Source organism: Procambarus clarkii, chromosome 22 (genome assembly GCF_040958095.1).
Source record: "Procambarus clarkii isolate CNS0578487 chromosome 22, FALCON_Pclarkii_2.0, whole genome shotgun sequence".
In the NCBI taxonomy this organism is placed as follows: domain Eukaryota; kingdom Metazoa; phylum Arthropoda; class Malacostraca; order Decapoda; family Cambaridae; genus Procambarus; species Procambarus clarkii.
In genome coordinates this window covers 43,370,437-43,387,061 of record NC_091171.1, presented here as the reverse complement: position 1 = coordinate 43,387,061, position 16,625 = coordinate 43,370,437, and the positions used below count along the sequence as shown (strand labels likewise).

General features: G+C 46.9%; 1 protein-coding gene across 1 annotated transcript in view; it reads right to left on the bottom strand.

Annotated features, from left to right (window-relative positions):
* The window catches only part of LOC138367558 (collagen alpha-2(I) chain-like), a 7,913-nt gene extending 2,375 nt beyond the window's left edge, over positions 1–5,538 (bottom strand). The window contains exon 1 of the mRNA XM_069329256.1: positions 5,487–5,538. Within this exon, the coding sequence (XP_069185357.1) occupies positions 5,487–5,538 (52 nt within the window). The remainder of the gene's footprint in view (positions 1–5,486) is intronic.
* Positions 5,539–16,625: the final 11,087 nt, after the last annotated feature.

The following is a 16,625-nucleotide window of genomic DNA, read 5'->3' as shown; positions in this document are numbered from 1 at the left end:
GCAGGGAGGGTGAGGGGACGGCAGGGTGGGTGAGGGGACGGCAGGGTGGGTGAGGGGACGGCAGGGGAGGGTGAGGAGACGGCAGGGAGGGTGAGGGGACGGCAGGGAGGGTGAGGGGATGGCAGGGAGGGTGAGGGGACGGCAGGGAGGGTGAGGGGACGGCAGGTTGGGTGAGGGGACGGCAGGGTGGGTGAGGGGACGGCAGGGAGGTTGAGGGGACGGCAGGGTGGGTGAGGGGACGGCAGGGAGGGTGAGGGGACGGCAGGGTGGGTGAGGGGACGGCAGGGAGGGTGAGGGGACGGCAGGGTGGGTGAGGGGACGGCAGGTTGGGTGAGGGGACGGCAGGGTGGGTGAGGGGACGGCAGGGAGGGTGAGGGGACGGCAGGGTGGGTGAGGGGACGGCATGGGAGAGTGAAGGGACGGCAGGGAGGGTGAGGGGACGGAAGGGAGGGTGAGGGGACGGCAGGGGAGAGTGAGGGGACGGCAGGGGAGAGTGAAGGGACGGCAAGGAGGGTGAGGGGACGGCAGGGAGGGTGAGGGGACGGCAGGGAGGGTGAGGGGACGGCGGGGAGGGTGAGGGGACAGCAGGAAGGGTGAGGGAACGGAAGGGGAGGGGGAGGGGACAGCAGGAAGGGTGAGGGGAAAAATAAAGGAATGGTAATAGGTTTGGCTGTGCATTATATTACTATTAATAATGTTTTTAATGCACCAAGAAATCACATTAACGTGATGTATTAATGCGAAAATAAGTCTAGGACGTGTGCTTGGGAGCCCCAAGTGCGCGGGTTCGAATCCTTCTCACGGCCCCTACTGATTTTTCCTCATTTTTTTTCATATTATCAAGGAAATATTCCCATTTTAATTCTAAAAAAAAGCATGGTTACTCAGGCACAATTGAAGATGCAATAAAGCATGTATGAATGTATGTATGTATGTATGTATGTATGTATGTATGTATGTATGTATGTATGTATGTATGTATGTATGTATGTATGTATGTATGTATGTATATATGTATGTATGTATGTATGTATGTATGTATGTATGTATGTATGTATGTATGTATGTATGTATGTATGTATGTATGTATGTATGTATGTATGCATGTATGTATGTATGTATGTATGTATGTATGTATGTATGTATGTATGTATGTATGTATGTATGTATGTATGCATGTATGTATGTATGTATGTATGTATGTATGTATGTATGAATGTATGTATGTATGTATGTATGTATGTATGTATGTATGTATGTATGTATGTATGTATGTATGTATGTATGTATGTATGTATGTATGTATGTATGTATGCATGTATGTATGTATGTATGTATGTATGTATGTATGTATGTATGTATGTATGTATGTATGTATGTATGTATGTATGTATGTATGTATGTAGCTATGTATGTAGTGGAGATTGCCCCTCTGTATCGAAAAACTGAGGGAAATGGAAAAATGTAGCTGGCAGCTCTTGAATCTTTCGTTCTTTCGATGAACCTTGAACCCAATTCCCTGAGAACACTCGTGACAATTGTACCCGCAAACACCAAGACTTTATACAACAATGAGAACAAATCTGCACTCATGATTCCCTTTCTGTGTTCTGAACATTACATACAAAGTAATTCATACTCACGCAACGCCGAATATCCACACAAAATACGCATTTTATTTCTACATAAAGATGCTAGAGTTTCTCAGGATGAGAGAGAGAGATAATGAGGACCCGGTCCGTCAGTGTTAAGAAATGCTTCCTCATTCTCTCTCACTGTCAGCTAAGCAGACCTTGGTTGTTTCCACCACAATATATGTAAGAGAAAATTTCCTCAGACGAAAATATTCTGATAAAATCTTGAGGTTATCTTGAGATGATTTCGGGGCTTCAGTGTCCCCGCGGCCCGGTCCTCGACCAGGCCTCCACCCCCAGGAAGCAGCCCGTGACAGCTGACTAACACCCAGGTACCTATTTACTGCTAGGTAACAGGGGCATTCAGGGTGAAAGAAACTTGAAAATGGGCACAGGAGTATTGCAAAAGTTGCACGAGAGTATAAATAACAACTGGATTTCTCAGCTCGTAAGGACTATAATAGTCTGATGGAATACAATGTTAATACTTGTGTTTGATATTATTTTATCTAATATTTCCCCCCTTTTGTAGGCAGTGTCAGGGCATGATAGTGGTTCCGTGTGGTAGATCAGAGGGACGGGGCCAGGCTGCCTACCTTACCTTGAGGTTACCTTACCTTACCTTGCCTACCACCCATTCATGTTACGGAATCTGATATGCATTGGTAATTGGCCAGGATAGATTACAACCTCGAAGCTTGGTAGGGAATGGTGTGTGTGTGTGGCCTCGTCCGGTGAGTGCGTGTGTGTGTGTGGGTGTGTGTGAGAGAGAAGTAACCTTGTACACACAAAAACACACACACACACACACACACACACACACACACACACACACACACACACACACACATTACAAGCTTTACCAGGGGCAGCTTCTGGGAGTTCTTCTGCTCCCCCAAGCTTGAGCTAGGCTCGACTAGTGATAACTTAGTCCAACAGGCTGTTGCTTGGAGCGACATATCCACTACAACCCGGCTGGTCAGGCGCTTCTTGCAGAACCGTATCTAATATTATCTTGAACACGTTCACCTGTGTAATGGCAATATTTATAATGTTTATTGGGAAGATATTGCAAAGTGGAGGACCTTTGATGTTCAGCTGCTTTGGGCTGGATCCTCGCAACGTGAGTGTGTGTGTGTGTGTGTGTGTGTGTGTGTGTGTGTGTGTGTGTGTGTGTGTGTGTGTGTGTGTGTGTGTGTGTGTGTGTGTGTGTGTGTGTGTGTGTGTGTGTGTGTGTGTGTGTGTGTGTGTGTGTGTGTGTGTGTGTGTGTGTGTGTGTGTGTGTGTGTGTGTGTGTGTGTGTGTGTGTGTGTGTGTGTGTGTGTGTGTGTGTGTGTGTGTGTGTGTGTGTGTGTGTGTGTGTTTGAGTGAGACAGAACAATATGCAATAGAAATGACAGTGGAAAGATGGTCGAGAGTCGGTATATTATAAATAACTAAAGATTAAAAAGGCGGGGCCCAAGAGCTAATAGCTCAGTCTAGAAGACATAAACCGTAAGTACATGATAACGACATCCAAGATTGCGAGGGGAAATTATCCAAGCAGACAGAGTTCGGCTCGGTTGATTAGGCAATGTCCAATAGAACAAATGAATAAAAAAAATCAAAACAAACGCCTAACCTTGCAAGCAGAGCACATACACACTCACACACATACACACAGAGAGGCAGAAAGACAATACGAAAATGACATCGCAAGCAAGGCAAAGACTCAGCCTAAATTGTTGCATAGCCACATTAGGAGAAAAACAACAGTAAAGGAACAGGTTATGAGATTAAGGATAGGGGCGGAAGGATTCACTACAAATGACAAGGAAGTGTGTGAGGAATTGAATAAGAAATTCCAGGAGGTCTTCACCTTAGAACAAGGAGAAATTCCAGAGGTAAGTGAGGGAATAGCTAACCAGGAACCACTGGAAGAGTTTGAGATTACCAGTGGGGAAGTAAGGAAGTGTTTACTAGAGTTGGACGTGACGAAGGCTATAGGCCCAGATGGAATCTCCCCTTGGGTTCTAAAGGAAGGAGCAAGAGAACTGAGCCTACCACTCTCCATAGTGTATAACAAATCACTGGCAACAGGGGAACTGCCAGATACTTGGAAAGCAGCTAACGTAGTCCCGATATACAAGAAAGGGGATAGACAGGAGGCACTGAACTACAGGCCAGTGTCCCTAACCTGCATACCATGCAAGCTGATGGAGAAGATTGTGCGAAAAAAACTAGTGGAGCATCTGGAGCGAAGGAACTTTGTAACACAGCATCAACATGGGTTCAGGGATGGCAGGTCCTGCCTCACAGGGTTACTTGAATTCTACGACCAGGCAACAAAAATAAGGCAAGAAAGAGAAGGGTGGGCAGACTGCATATTTTTGGATTGTCAGAAAGCCTTTGATACAGTGCCACACAAGAGGCTAGTGCGAAAGTTGGAGATGCAGGCTGGAGTGAGAGGGAAGGTACTCCGGTGGATAGAGGAATACCTAAGCAACAGGAGACAACGAGTCTGTGTGAGGGGTGAGGTCTCAGATTGGCGAGACGTCACAAGTGGAGTCCCGCAGGGGTCAGTCCTTGGACCTATACTGTTTCTGGTATATGTAAATGATCTCCCAGAGGGTATAGATTCGTTCCTCTCAATGTTTGCCGACGATGCAAAAATTATGAGGAGGATTGAAACAGAGGATGATAGTAGGAGGCTACAAGATGACCTGGATAGACTGAGTGAATGGTCCAACAAATGGCTGTTGAAGTTCAACCCGAGTAAATGCAAAGTAATGAAACTAGGCAGTGGAAACAGGAGGCCAGGCACAGGATACAGAATAGGAGATGAAGTACTTAATGAAACAGACAGAGAGAAAGATCTAGGAGTTGATATCACACCAAACCTGTCTCCTGAAGCCCACATAAAGAGAATAACGTCTGCGGCATATGCGAGGCTGGCTAACATCAGAACGGCGTTCAGGAACCTGTGTAAGGAATCATTCAGAATCTTGTACGCCACATATGTAAGACCAATCCTGGAGTATGCGGCCCCAGCATGGAGCCCGTACCTTGTCAAGCACAAGACGAAGCTGGAAAAAGTCCAAAGGTATGCTACTAGACTAGTCCCAGAACTAAGAGGCATGAGTTATGAGGAAAGGCTGCGGGAAATGCACCTCACGACACTGGAAGACAGAAGAGTAAGGGGGGACATGATCACAACCTACAAAATCCTCAGGGGAATCGACCGGGTAAACAAGGACGAACTTTTCAACACTGGTGGGACGCGAACAAGGGGACACAGGTGGAAGCTGAGTACCCAAATGAGCCACAGAGACGTTAGAAAGAACTTTTTCAGTGTCAGAGTAGTTAGCAAATGGAATGCATTAGGAAGTGATGTGGTGGAGGCTGACTCCATTCACAGTTTCAAATGTAGATATGATAGAGCCCAATAGGCTCAGGAATCTGTACACCAGTTGATTGACGGTTGAGAGGCGGGACCAAAGAGCCAGAGCTCAACCCCCGCAAGCACAATTAGGTGAGTACAATTAGGTGAGTACACATATACATACACACACATACACACAGGTCCCCCCCCCCCACCCCCCACAACGTCCGTAGTTCACCCCCCCCCCCCAGAGGGCCTATTGACCCCTGTGAGGCAGCTCCTTTCTATGGTCAGTTACGCGACTGCCTCGCATCGTGCGTGGTCGGGTTCGATCCCCGATGGTCCAAGTGGGTGAACACCACCACTCCCTCAGACCGTCCTCATATTCCCAGGTATACCTCTACCAAGTTCACGAGTGTTTACGTCTCATGACTTATTATTTTGTTAACTAAGACAAGGGTTCATTAGTGGCGTTCTTCTCCCTACTTTACCTGTTCTTCCTGTTCTTCCTATACTCTCCTTGTTCTCTTTCCTACTCTCCATGTTCTTCCACTACTATCATCTGAATTCTATCATTTTTTTCCCATTTTATTCTACTCTTTTATCATTCTTCTCTCTCTTCCTTCTCCATTAAAAATCTCTTCCTTCTTCTCATTTCCTTATTATCTCTTCCCATTTTCTTCAGTTCTCTCCACATCGCTCCTTCTTATGTTCTTTCCCTTCTTTCTTGCCATCTTTATCTCTCTCTCCTCATTGCCCAACAGCTTCTCCTCATTCTCCGTCTCTTCAACCTTCCTCCTCCACCACCTTCATCCCTCTTATCCTCCCGGAACATTCCCGACAGGTCCTTGGATCCATCATCATCTCCTTAACGATCCAACTATGTGATTAAGCACCCAACTGCTTTTACAGCCCCGCAAGCTGCCTTCCTCTCGGCTGAGGTGACTCGGGGGATGTCTACACTGACCTCAGCTCTATCTCCAGCATCTGTTTACATTCATCTCCCAGCGCCTCTCTTGAGTGATTGGGATGCTTTTATCACTCTCCAATGCTCCAATCACTCTCTTGAGTGATTGGGATGCTTTTTATCACTCTCCAATGCTCTAATCACCCTCTTGAGTGATTGGGATGCTTTTATCACTCTCTAATGCTCCAATCACCCTCTTGAGTGATTGGGATGCTTTTATCACTCTCTAATGCTCCAATCACCCTCTTAAGTGATTGCGATGCTTTTTATCACTCTCTAATGCTCCAATCACCCTCTTGAGTGATTGGGATGCTTTTATGAGTGGAGAGGGAGTGGGGGGGGGGAGGGGGGAGAGTGTGAAACCACGCTGGACTACGTAATCAGCGAGACATCAACAGTGTGTACACCCTGACCTTGTACACGTAGCTAAAGGGCTCATCCCTCTTCATTCCTCAAAGTCACGCTTCACCCTTATAGGGTGCCCTGCCCACACACACACACACACACCCACACACACTATACGGGGCCTGGTAGCTAAGTCAAGACAGCGCACGGGGCTCGTAATCCTGTGGTCCGGCTTCGATTCCCGGCAGAGACAAATGGACAGTTTCTTTCACGCTGATGCACCTGTTACCTAGCAGTAATTAGGTACCTGGGAGTTAGATAGATGTTTCGGGCTGCTTTCTGAGAGGGTGTGTGTGAAGAAAAGGTAGTTAGTAACAGTTGATTGATTGACAGTTGAGAGGCGGGCTGATAGAGCAGAGCTCAACCCCAGCAAGCATAACTAGGTGAATACAACTAGGTGAATACACATACGTAACTAGGTGAGTACACACACACACAGATGGGAGCAGGAGGCCAGATACAAGGTATCATTTGGAAGATGAAATTCTTCAAGAATCAGAGAGAGAGAAAGGCCTGGGGGTTGATATCACGCCAGACCTGTCCCCTGAAGCCCACATCAAGAGGATAGCATCAGCGGCAAATGGCAGGTTGGCCAACATAAGAACGGCCTTTAGAAACTTGTATAAGGAATCATTCAGAACTTTGTATACCACATATGTCAGACCAATCCTGGAGTATGCGGCTCCAGCAAGAAGTCCATGTTTAGTCAAACATAAGACTAAACTGGAGAAGGTTCAAAGATTTGCCACCAGACTAGTACCCGAACAGAGGGTTATGAATAACGAAGTGAGACTACGGGAATTAAACCTCACGTCTTTGGATGACAGAAAAGTTAGGGGGGGGACATGATTACCACATACAAGATTCTCAATGGAATTGATAGGGTAAATAAAGACAGAATATTTAACACAAGGGGCACACGCACTAGGGGACACAGGTGGAAATTGAGTTCCCAAATGAGCCCTAGAAACATTAGAAAGAATTTTTTCAGTGTCAGAGTAGTAGGCAAATGGAATGCTTTAAGAAGTGATGTGGTGGAGGCTGACTCCATACACAGTTTCATATATGGATATGATAGAGCCCAGTAGGCTTAGGAATCTATACACCAGTTGATTGACAGTTGAGATGCAGGACCAAAGAGCCAAAGCTCAGTCCCCGCAAGCACAAGTAGGTGAGCACACACACACACACACACACACACACACACACACACACACACACACACACACACACACACACACACACACACACACACACACACACACACACAACAAGGTGTGGTGTGAAGTGTTCTCACCGTGTGACTCCAGCATGCCGTGAGCGAGGGGAGATGTGCCGACCTGCCCTCGCCTCAGAGACCCCAGCACATCCCTCCTCCCTCCGGTCACCCCAATATTGAATTTAGATTTGAGTGAAAAGTTGTATGAATATTGCAATAAAGAAAGTATGTTGCTGCCAGATGATGCTCTGTTACGTGCACTCACCGAGCTGTGCTTGCGGGGGTTGAGCTCTGGCTCTTTGGTCCCGCCTCTCAACCGTCAATCAACAGGTGTACAGATTCCTGAGCCTATTGGGCTCTATCATATCTACACTTGAAACTGTGTATGGAGTCAGCCTCCACCCACATCACTTCCTAATGCATTCCATTTGTCAACTACTCTGACACTAAAAAAGTTCTTTCTAATATCCCTGTGGCTCATTTGGGCACTCAGTTTCCACCTGTGTCCCCTTGTGCGTGTGCCCCTTGTGTTAAATAGCCTGTCTGTGTGTGTGTGTGTGTGTGTGTGTGTGTGTGTGTGTGTGTGTGTGTGTGTGTGTGTGTGTGTGTGTGTGTGTGAGTGTGTGTGTGTGTGTGTGTGTGTGAGTGTGTGTGTGTGTGTGTGTGTGTGTGTGTGTATGAGTGTGTGTGTGTGTGTGTGTGTCTCAGGAGCTCTACGAGAAGGTTGCCACAAGATGAGGACCTAAGCGCCACATTTGCAGTATCTCCACTGCTTCGCTCAATACCCAAGGGGATGAACCACTAAGAGAGGGAGATATCTCTTGTCTGGTTCAACTACTCTGTGTAATTCCACCGAGTAATTAGTAATTCCACCTGATGCTGTGTAATTACTAATCCTACGGTAGTTAATAATGAGTAACTACCTTATCTGCCTTAATGTAGTTACAAACCTTCAATTATCTGTTGCCTCTACTCTCCTTATCGGGATTACAAATCTCTCAAATCCGTTTTGGGTGAAATTGAAATTGTGGATGGAATTGACTTTTACAACTTATTCATTCATCGTAATCCAGGATCTATAGTATTATTGCCTCCTAACTTTCTTTGTGTGCTCTGTTATCTGAACCTTTTCTAAGCGTTATTTGCGTTTCCGTTAGTGATCATTTTTCGCATTGTTCTGTTGGACCATTGAGCTTCTGTTAACTTTTCTGTTTCTCTGTCTGTTATGCACTTCTTCGTTTAATTTGGCGTCTCTTGCTTGCCCTTTCTCTGGATCTCCTGCAGATTTCCTATCACTGTTCTGCAAACTCCTTTTATATAGTCTCCTCTGCTGTAATCTCCTCTGCTGTAGTCCTCCCCCTCTCCCGTGGTCTCTCCTGTTAACTGTGCACCCACATATACTCATCCTGTGAACCGTAGCGCAAAAACAGGATTATACAGAGGGTACAAAAGGTCTTTAACTCCCCTCCTCCTGTACAGTCCTGTCCTGTAGCCTCAAGTAGTATCCCCTCTGCTGTAGTCTCCTCTCCTGTAGTGCCGTCCCCACACACCCCGAGCTGTCATTCTCACCCTCCAAGCTCATCCTCACGAAGACCACATCGAAGCGGTCAACGATTTCCTCGAGGCGACTCCTATCTTATCCTCCAGATGTTCTCTTCAGCAACACACACACACACGAAGCTGGAACTCACCAGTGTGACCTTTGGAGGTGTAGGACAGCGTGACCTTTGGACGTGTTGGCTCTGTTAACAACTAATGAGGTAAGTGCTAGATTAAGCAGCCTAAGTCCACAATGAAATAAGAGAAAGTGCAGATTTTTTCCATTAAACTGGGACCGGAGCTGAGAGATATAAACAACGAAGACAGAAGAGAAATAACGAGTGACATCGTTGAAAACTAAAAAGTTTCTCAAGGGACAGGGTAAACAAGTTAAACAAGGGGGAGGGGAGGGGGACAGGTTTGGGATTCAAGGCATCACGAGAGGGTGTGGCCAGGAACCCAATAGTTCGTAGGGATGTAAGGAAAAACTTTTTCGCAATAAAAAAAGTGTCTTTGAGAGCTTTCGAAAGTTTGTTAGTAATCACCTCTTTAATTACAAGTAAATTTGTACATACAGGTGTGTAATGATGCCGTACTGGTGGTCATTACACCTAAGGTGTCTGTCTGTTTGTTATTGTGTGGCTGTAACTCTGTATGTGTCTTGCTTCTCTCTGTCTGTCAGTCTGTCTGTCTGTCTGTCTCTCTCTCTCTCTCTCTCTCTCTCTCTCTCTCTCTCTCTCTCTCTCTCTCTCTCTCTCTCTCTCTCTCTCTCTCTGTCTCTCTCTCTCTGTCTCTCTCTCTCTCTCTCTGTCTCTCTCTCTCTCTCTCTCTCTCTCTCTCTCTCTCTCTCTCTCTCTCTCTCTCTCTCTCTCTCTCTCTCTCTCTCTCTCTCTCTCTCTCTCTCTCTCTCTCTCTCTCTCTCTCTCTCTCTCTCTCTCTCTCTCTCTCTCTCTCTCTCTCTCTCTCTCTCTCTCTCTCTCTCTCTCTCTCTCCCTCCAGGTCACACCCCATAAACAATGTCTCTCTTCTCACCACAGTGTCAAAAGGCCTTAAATCGAGTCTTTTCCTGCCTCTCTTCACACACTTCCTTTGAGGTTGCGCTCAAGCGTGTTCTTGCTCCTCCTTGTTCTCTCTTCCCTCGCTGCTCCTTCTCTTCCTTCTGCCTTTGTAAGACTTTTTTTTTAATTGCTTTTGTTATTTTTCAACGAATATTCGTTTTTTCCTCTGAATATTTTCGGGGTTTCTTGTGTTTTACTTTTGTTTTTTGCTGTTTTTAATAGTTTAATTTCACGTTTTCAAGAGTTTTTTGTGTCGTGTTGAGTTTACGTGTTTTTTTTTTGTATTTCAATATTCGCAGTTTTGTGTTTGTGTTGTTTGTGTTGCTGGGTGTTCTAGCGTGGGAGGGAGGAACACTGTGTTGCCTCAGCTTTACAGAGACATTAAAATCAAGTTGAGAGATTCAGGAGCGAGAGAGAAGTTTGGGAATTTTTGCAGGCCAGAAAGTTGCTGAACTCTGTCCATCGAGTGTCCGGTTATTGTGTGATGTTTGTGGCCTCCATGTGTGATGTTTGTGGCCTCCATGTGTGTGATGTTTGTGGCCTCCATGTGTGATGTTTGTGGCCTCCATGTGTGTGATGTTTGTGGCCTCCATGTGTGTGATGTTTGTGGCCTCCATGTGTGATGTTTGTGGTCTCCATGTGTGATGTTTGTGGCCTCCATGTGTGTGATGTTTGTTGCCTCCATGTGTGATGTTTGTGGCCTCCATGTGTGTGATGTTTGTGGCCTCCATGTGTGTGATGTTTGTGGCCTCCATGTGTGTGATGTTTGTGGCCTCCATGTGTGTGATGTTTGTGGCCTCCATGTGTGATGTTTGTGGCCTCCATGTGTGATGTTTGTGGCCTCCATGTGTGATGTTTGTGGCCTCCATGTGTGATGTTTGTGGCCTCCATGTGTGATGTTTGTGGCCTCCATGTGTGATGTTTGTGGCCTCCATGTGTGTGATGTTTGTGGCCTCCATGTGTGATGTTTGTGGCCTCCATGTGTGTGTGTTTGTGGCCTCCATGTGTGATGTTTGTGGCCTCCATGTGTGATGTTTGTGGCCTCCATGTGTGATGTTTGTGGCCTCCATGTGTGTGATGTTTGTGGCCTCCATGTGTGATGTTTGTGGCCTCCATGTGTGTGATGTTTGTGGCCTCCATGTGTGTGATGTTTGTGGCCTCCATGTGTGATGTTTGTGGCCTCCATGTGTGTGTGTTTGTGGCCTCCATGTGTGATGTTTGTGGCCTCCATGTGTGTGATGTTTGTGGCCTCCATGTGTGTGTGTTTGTGGCCTCCATGTGTGATGTTTGTGGCCTCCATGTGTGTGATGTTTGTGGCCTCCATGTGTGTGATGTTTGTGGCCTCCATGTGTGATGTTTGTGGCCTGCATGTGTGTGATGTTTGTGGCCTCCATGTGTGTGATGTTTGTGGCCTCCATGTGTGTGATGTTTGTGGCCTCCATGTGTGTGATGTTTGTGGCCTCCATGTGTGTGATGTTTGTGGCCTCCATGTGTGATGTTTGTGGCCTCCATGTGTGTGATGTTTGTGGCCTCCATGTGTGTGATGTTTGTGGCCTCCATGTGTGTGATGTTTGTGGCCTCCATGTGTGTGATGTTTGTGGCCTCCATGTGTGATGTTTGTGGCCTCCATGTGTGATGTTTGTGGCCTGCATGTGTGTGATGTTTGTGGCCTCCATGTGTGTGATGTTTGTGGCCTGCATGTGTGATGTTTGTGGCCTCCATGTGTGTGATGTTTGTGGCCTCCATGTGTGATGTTTGTGGCCTCCATGTGTGATGTTTGTGGACTCCATGTGTGTGATGTTTGTGGCCTGCATGTTATGTTGTTTGTGGCCTCCATGTGTGTGATGTTTGTGGCCTGCATGTGTGTGATGTTTGTGGCCTCCATGTGTGATGTTTGTGGCCTCCATGTGTGTGATGTTTGTGGCCTCCATGTGTGATGTTTGTGGCCTCCATGTGTGTGATGTTTGTGGCCTCCATGTGTGTGATGTTTGTGGCCTCCATGTGTGATGTTTGTGGCCTCCATGTGTGATGTTTGTGGCCTCCATGTGTGATGTTTGTGGCCTCCATGTGTGTGTGTTTGTGGCCTCCGTGTGTGATGTTTGTGGCCTCCATGTGTGTGATGTTTGTGGCCTCCATGTGTGATGTTTGTGGCCTCCATGTGTGATGTTTGTGGCCTCCATGTGTGTGTTTGTGGCCTCCATGTGTGATGTTTGTGGCCTGCATGTGTGATGTTTGTGGCCTCCATGTGTGATGTTTGTGGCCTCCATGTGTGTGATGTTTGTGGCCTCCATGTGTGTGATGTTTGTGGCCTCCATGTGTGTGATGTTTGTGGCCTCCATGTGTGATGTTTGTGGCCTCCATGTGTGATGTTTGTGGCCTCCATGTGTGATGTTTGTGGCCTGCATGTGTGATGTTTGTGGCCTGCATGTGTGATGTTTGTGGCCTCCATGTGTGATGTTTGTGGCCTCCATGTGTGTGATGTTTGTGGCCTCCATGTGTGATGTTTGTGGCCTCCATGTGTGATGTTTGTGGCCTCCATGTGTGATGTTTGTGGCCTCCATGTGTGTGATGTTTGTGGCCTCCATGTGTGTGATGTTTGTGGCCTCCATGTGTGATGTTTGTGGCCTCCATGTGTGATGTTTGTGGCCTGCATGTGTGATGTTTGTGGCCTGCATGTGTGATGTTTGTGGCCTGCATGTGTGATGTTTGTGGCCTGCATGTGTGATGTTTGTGGCCTCCATGTGTGATGTTTGTGGCCTCCATGTGTGTGATGTTTGTGGCCTCCATGTGTGATGTTTGTGGCCTCCATGTGTGATGTTTGTGGCCTCCATGTGTGATGTTTGTGGCCTGCATGTGTGATGTTTGTGGCCTCCATGTGTGTGATGTTTGTGGCCTCCATGTGTGTGATGTTTGTGGCCTCCATGTGTGATGTTTGTGGCCTCCATGTGTGATGTTTGTGGCCTCCATGTGTGATGTTTGTGGCCTCCATGTGTGATGTTTGTGGCCTGCATGTGTGATGTTTGTGGCCTGCATGTGTGATGTTTGTGGCCTCCATGTGTGATGTTTGTGGCCTCCATGTGTGTGATGTTTGTGGCCTGCATGTGTGATGTTTGTGGCCTGCATGTGTGATGTTTGTGGCCTGCATGTGTGATGTTTGTGGCCTCCATGTGTGATGTTTGTGGCCTCCATGTGTGATGTTTGTGGCCTCCATGTGTGATGTTTGTGGCCTCCATGTGTGATGTTTGTGGCCTCCATGTGTGATGTTTGTGGCCTCCATGTGTGATGTTTGTGGCCTCCATGTGCGATGTTTGTGGGGGGGGGGGTGTTGTTGCTATTCTGAGTCGAATGAGGTGATTCGGGTCCTCTCTGTCTGGCGTACGATATGGAGTGGGGGGGGCACTGGGGGGGTTAATATGTTGTTAGAGTCATGTATTCTACCTGAATTTACCTGAGAAAAGGACCCCCCCCCCTCCCACATTCCTGAGGATTTGCCAAATTACCGATTGAAAATACTGAAAGTAGATAAGATGGTAGATATTGATGGTAGATACAGATGGTAGATAAAGATGATTAATACAAATGAAAAATATAGAGAGTCAATACAGATAGTAAACACAGATGGCATTTAACTGAACCACAAGATGACTGAAATGTCCAAAAATCACCTACTAACACCTCGTTACATAGTTAGCGAATAGTTAGAGTGATCGTGGCTTCCTTAGCTCAGGAACCCTTAGGCTTTTTACGACTGCTGACCCCCAATTGGCTTACCCCATTACCCCCCCCCTTTTCAGTAGGCATTCCCCCCCCCCAACTACCATCATCACAAGACCTATCAGTTTCCCCAGTATGAATTCTAGGGAGCCGGTCGGAAGAGCGGACAGCACACTGGACTTGTAATCCTGTGGTCCTGGGTTCGATCCCAGGCGCCGGCGAGAAACAATGGGCAGAGTTTCTTTCACCCTATGCCCCTGTTACCTTGCAGTAAAATAGGTACCTGGGGAGTTAGTCAGCTGTCACGGGCTGCTTCCTGGGGGTGGAGGCCTGGTCGAGGACCGGGCCGCGGGGACACTAAAGCCCCGAAATCATCTCAAGATAACCTCTCAAGATAAGGGGTAATCATGACGAGTAGGGGGGGGGGGGAAATAGCGTAGGTGAGATATTTACTTGGATCATCGGAGACTCGAACGCGGGTCTCAAAAGTGTGAGACCGTTGTCCTACCTACCACAACCATGCATGCTCACAATATGGAAGGAATCTACCAACCAGGCTATGTATGGATGCTCACACTAATAAAAGTATACCTACCTGGTAGCCAACTGACACTTTAAACCTTTCAATCAAGCGTCACTATGTTATCTGGCAGTAATGCCCCGTCCCATCCCCCCAACGGTAGAGCGACGGTCTCGCTTCATGCAGGTTGGCGTTCAATCCCCGACGTCCAAGTGGTTGGGCACCATTCCTTCCCCCCGTCCAATCCCAAATCCTTATCCTGACCCAGTGCTATATAGTCGCAATGACTTGGCGCTTCCCCTGATAATTCCCCCCCCCCCCCCCCCCTTCATGCTAGTCATGTAAATAAAATTCAACTCCAAATCTCCGAGTGAATGAAATGATATCATTCAGGCTGTTGTGGTTAGCATCTTATTAGACCTTAATGATAGTTAAAGGGGGCCCCCCTAACGATCTCGTGTACGTTGTGGGGTAGTTTGGATCGGGGTTTAAAGGCGTAGTTACATCCCAATACCAGTGTTATACGAGCAGTTAAGGAATGAGTGAACCATGGGAGTTGTTGGACTTGATGTATATGTTTAATATATGTATCATGTATATGTTTATATGTATTTGCCTGCAAGATCGAGCTCTAGCTATTCGGTACCCGCTTTTCTAGCGAGCGGTTGTCTAATGTAATGACTCCTGACCTTTTTCTCTATCATGCCTCCTTTTAGAGCTGCGAATGGAGTTTGACTCTACAACCTGCTTCTTAAGATGATTCCATTTACCTACTGTTCTTACGCTAGAAGAAAACTTTATAACATCTCTATAATACATTTGAGTCTCAACCTTCCATCCATGCCCTCTTGTTCTATGTTATTAATTGTATATAGAAGTATTATATACTTTATATACTTTACTTTAAAACTGTGTATGAAGTCAGCCTCCACCACATCGCTGCCTAATGCATTCCTGCCGTATGCCTGATGCATACACACACACACACCTAGTGTGTGTGTGAGTGTGTGTGTGAGTGTGTGTGTGTGTGTGTGTGTGTGTGTGTGTGTGTGTGTGTGTGTGTGTGTGTGTGTGTGTGTGTGTGTGTGTGTGTGTGTGTGTGTGTGTGTGTGTGTGTGTGTGTGTGTGTGCTGTGTGTGTGTGTATGTGTGTGTGTATGTGTGTGTGTGCTGTGTGTGTGTGTGTGTGTGTGTGTGTGTGTGTGTGTGTGTGTGTGTGTGTGTGCTGTGTGTGTGTGTATGTGTGTGTGTATGTGTGTGTGTGCTGTGTGTGTGTGTGTGTGTGTGTGTGTGTGTGTGTGTGTGTGTGTGTGTGTGTGTGTGTGTGTGTGTGTGTGTGTGTGTGTGTGTGTGTGTGTGTGAGTGTACTCACCTAGTTGTGCTTGCGGGGGTTGAGCTCTGGCTCTTTGGTCCCGCCTCTCAACTGTCAATCAACAGGTGTACAGGTTCCTGAGCCTACTGGGCTCTATCATATCTACACTTGAAAGTGTGTATGGAGTCAGTCTCCACCACATCACTTCCTAATGCATTCCATAATGTATGTATGCATGCGTGTGTGTATGCATGCGTGTGTGTGTGCATGCATGCGTGTGTATATATGTGTGCATGATAAGTTCTCTCTCACCCTCTCTCTCTCTCCAACAATCCCTTCACAGTTACAATCACTGCAGAAAGAACTATCGCACGGACTTTACAACCAAACCAATACATCGTGGCCGGCCCCCCATCTGGGACATGATGTTTAGAACGCCGTAGAGAGCAATATATTTAATAGCCTGATTGAAAGCGGCGCCGCAGCTATATAGCCTAATCCACCTCGACGGAAAGTGAGAGAGAGAGAGAGAGAGAGAAGTGGAGCCGGTTTGGCTCGGCATGTGAGCAGCTTAGAAATGAGGTGGTGAAGGCGAAGCTGGTTGGGCTTTTGGGTTTGTCTGGGCTTTTGTGGAGGCCCGAGAACCTGAGTTAGACCAAGCTTTCATTTCCTGGATCTGATAGCCACGGGTTTTGGGGGCAGTTGGTTCTTGTAGCTGACAGACAGCTATCAACTGCGACCCCAACCCATCACACAAATTATTGTTCCATAATTTAGCTACATGTTTTTCTTACCGAGATGTTAAAGCAATTTGGCCCACTTCAGCACACAAGCCTATTATATTTAATAACCTCAAATCAAACAAATTAAAAATATTACTAAATGGCTGTACACTTT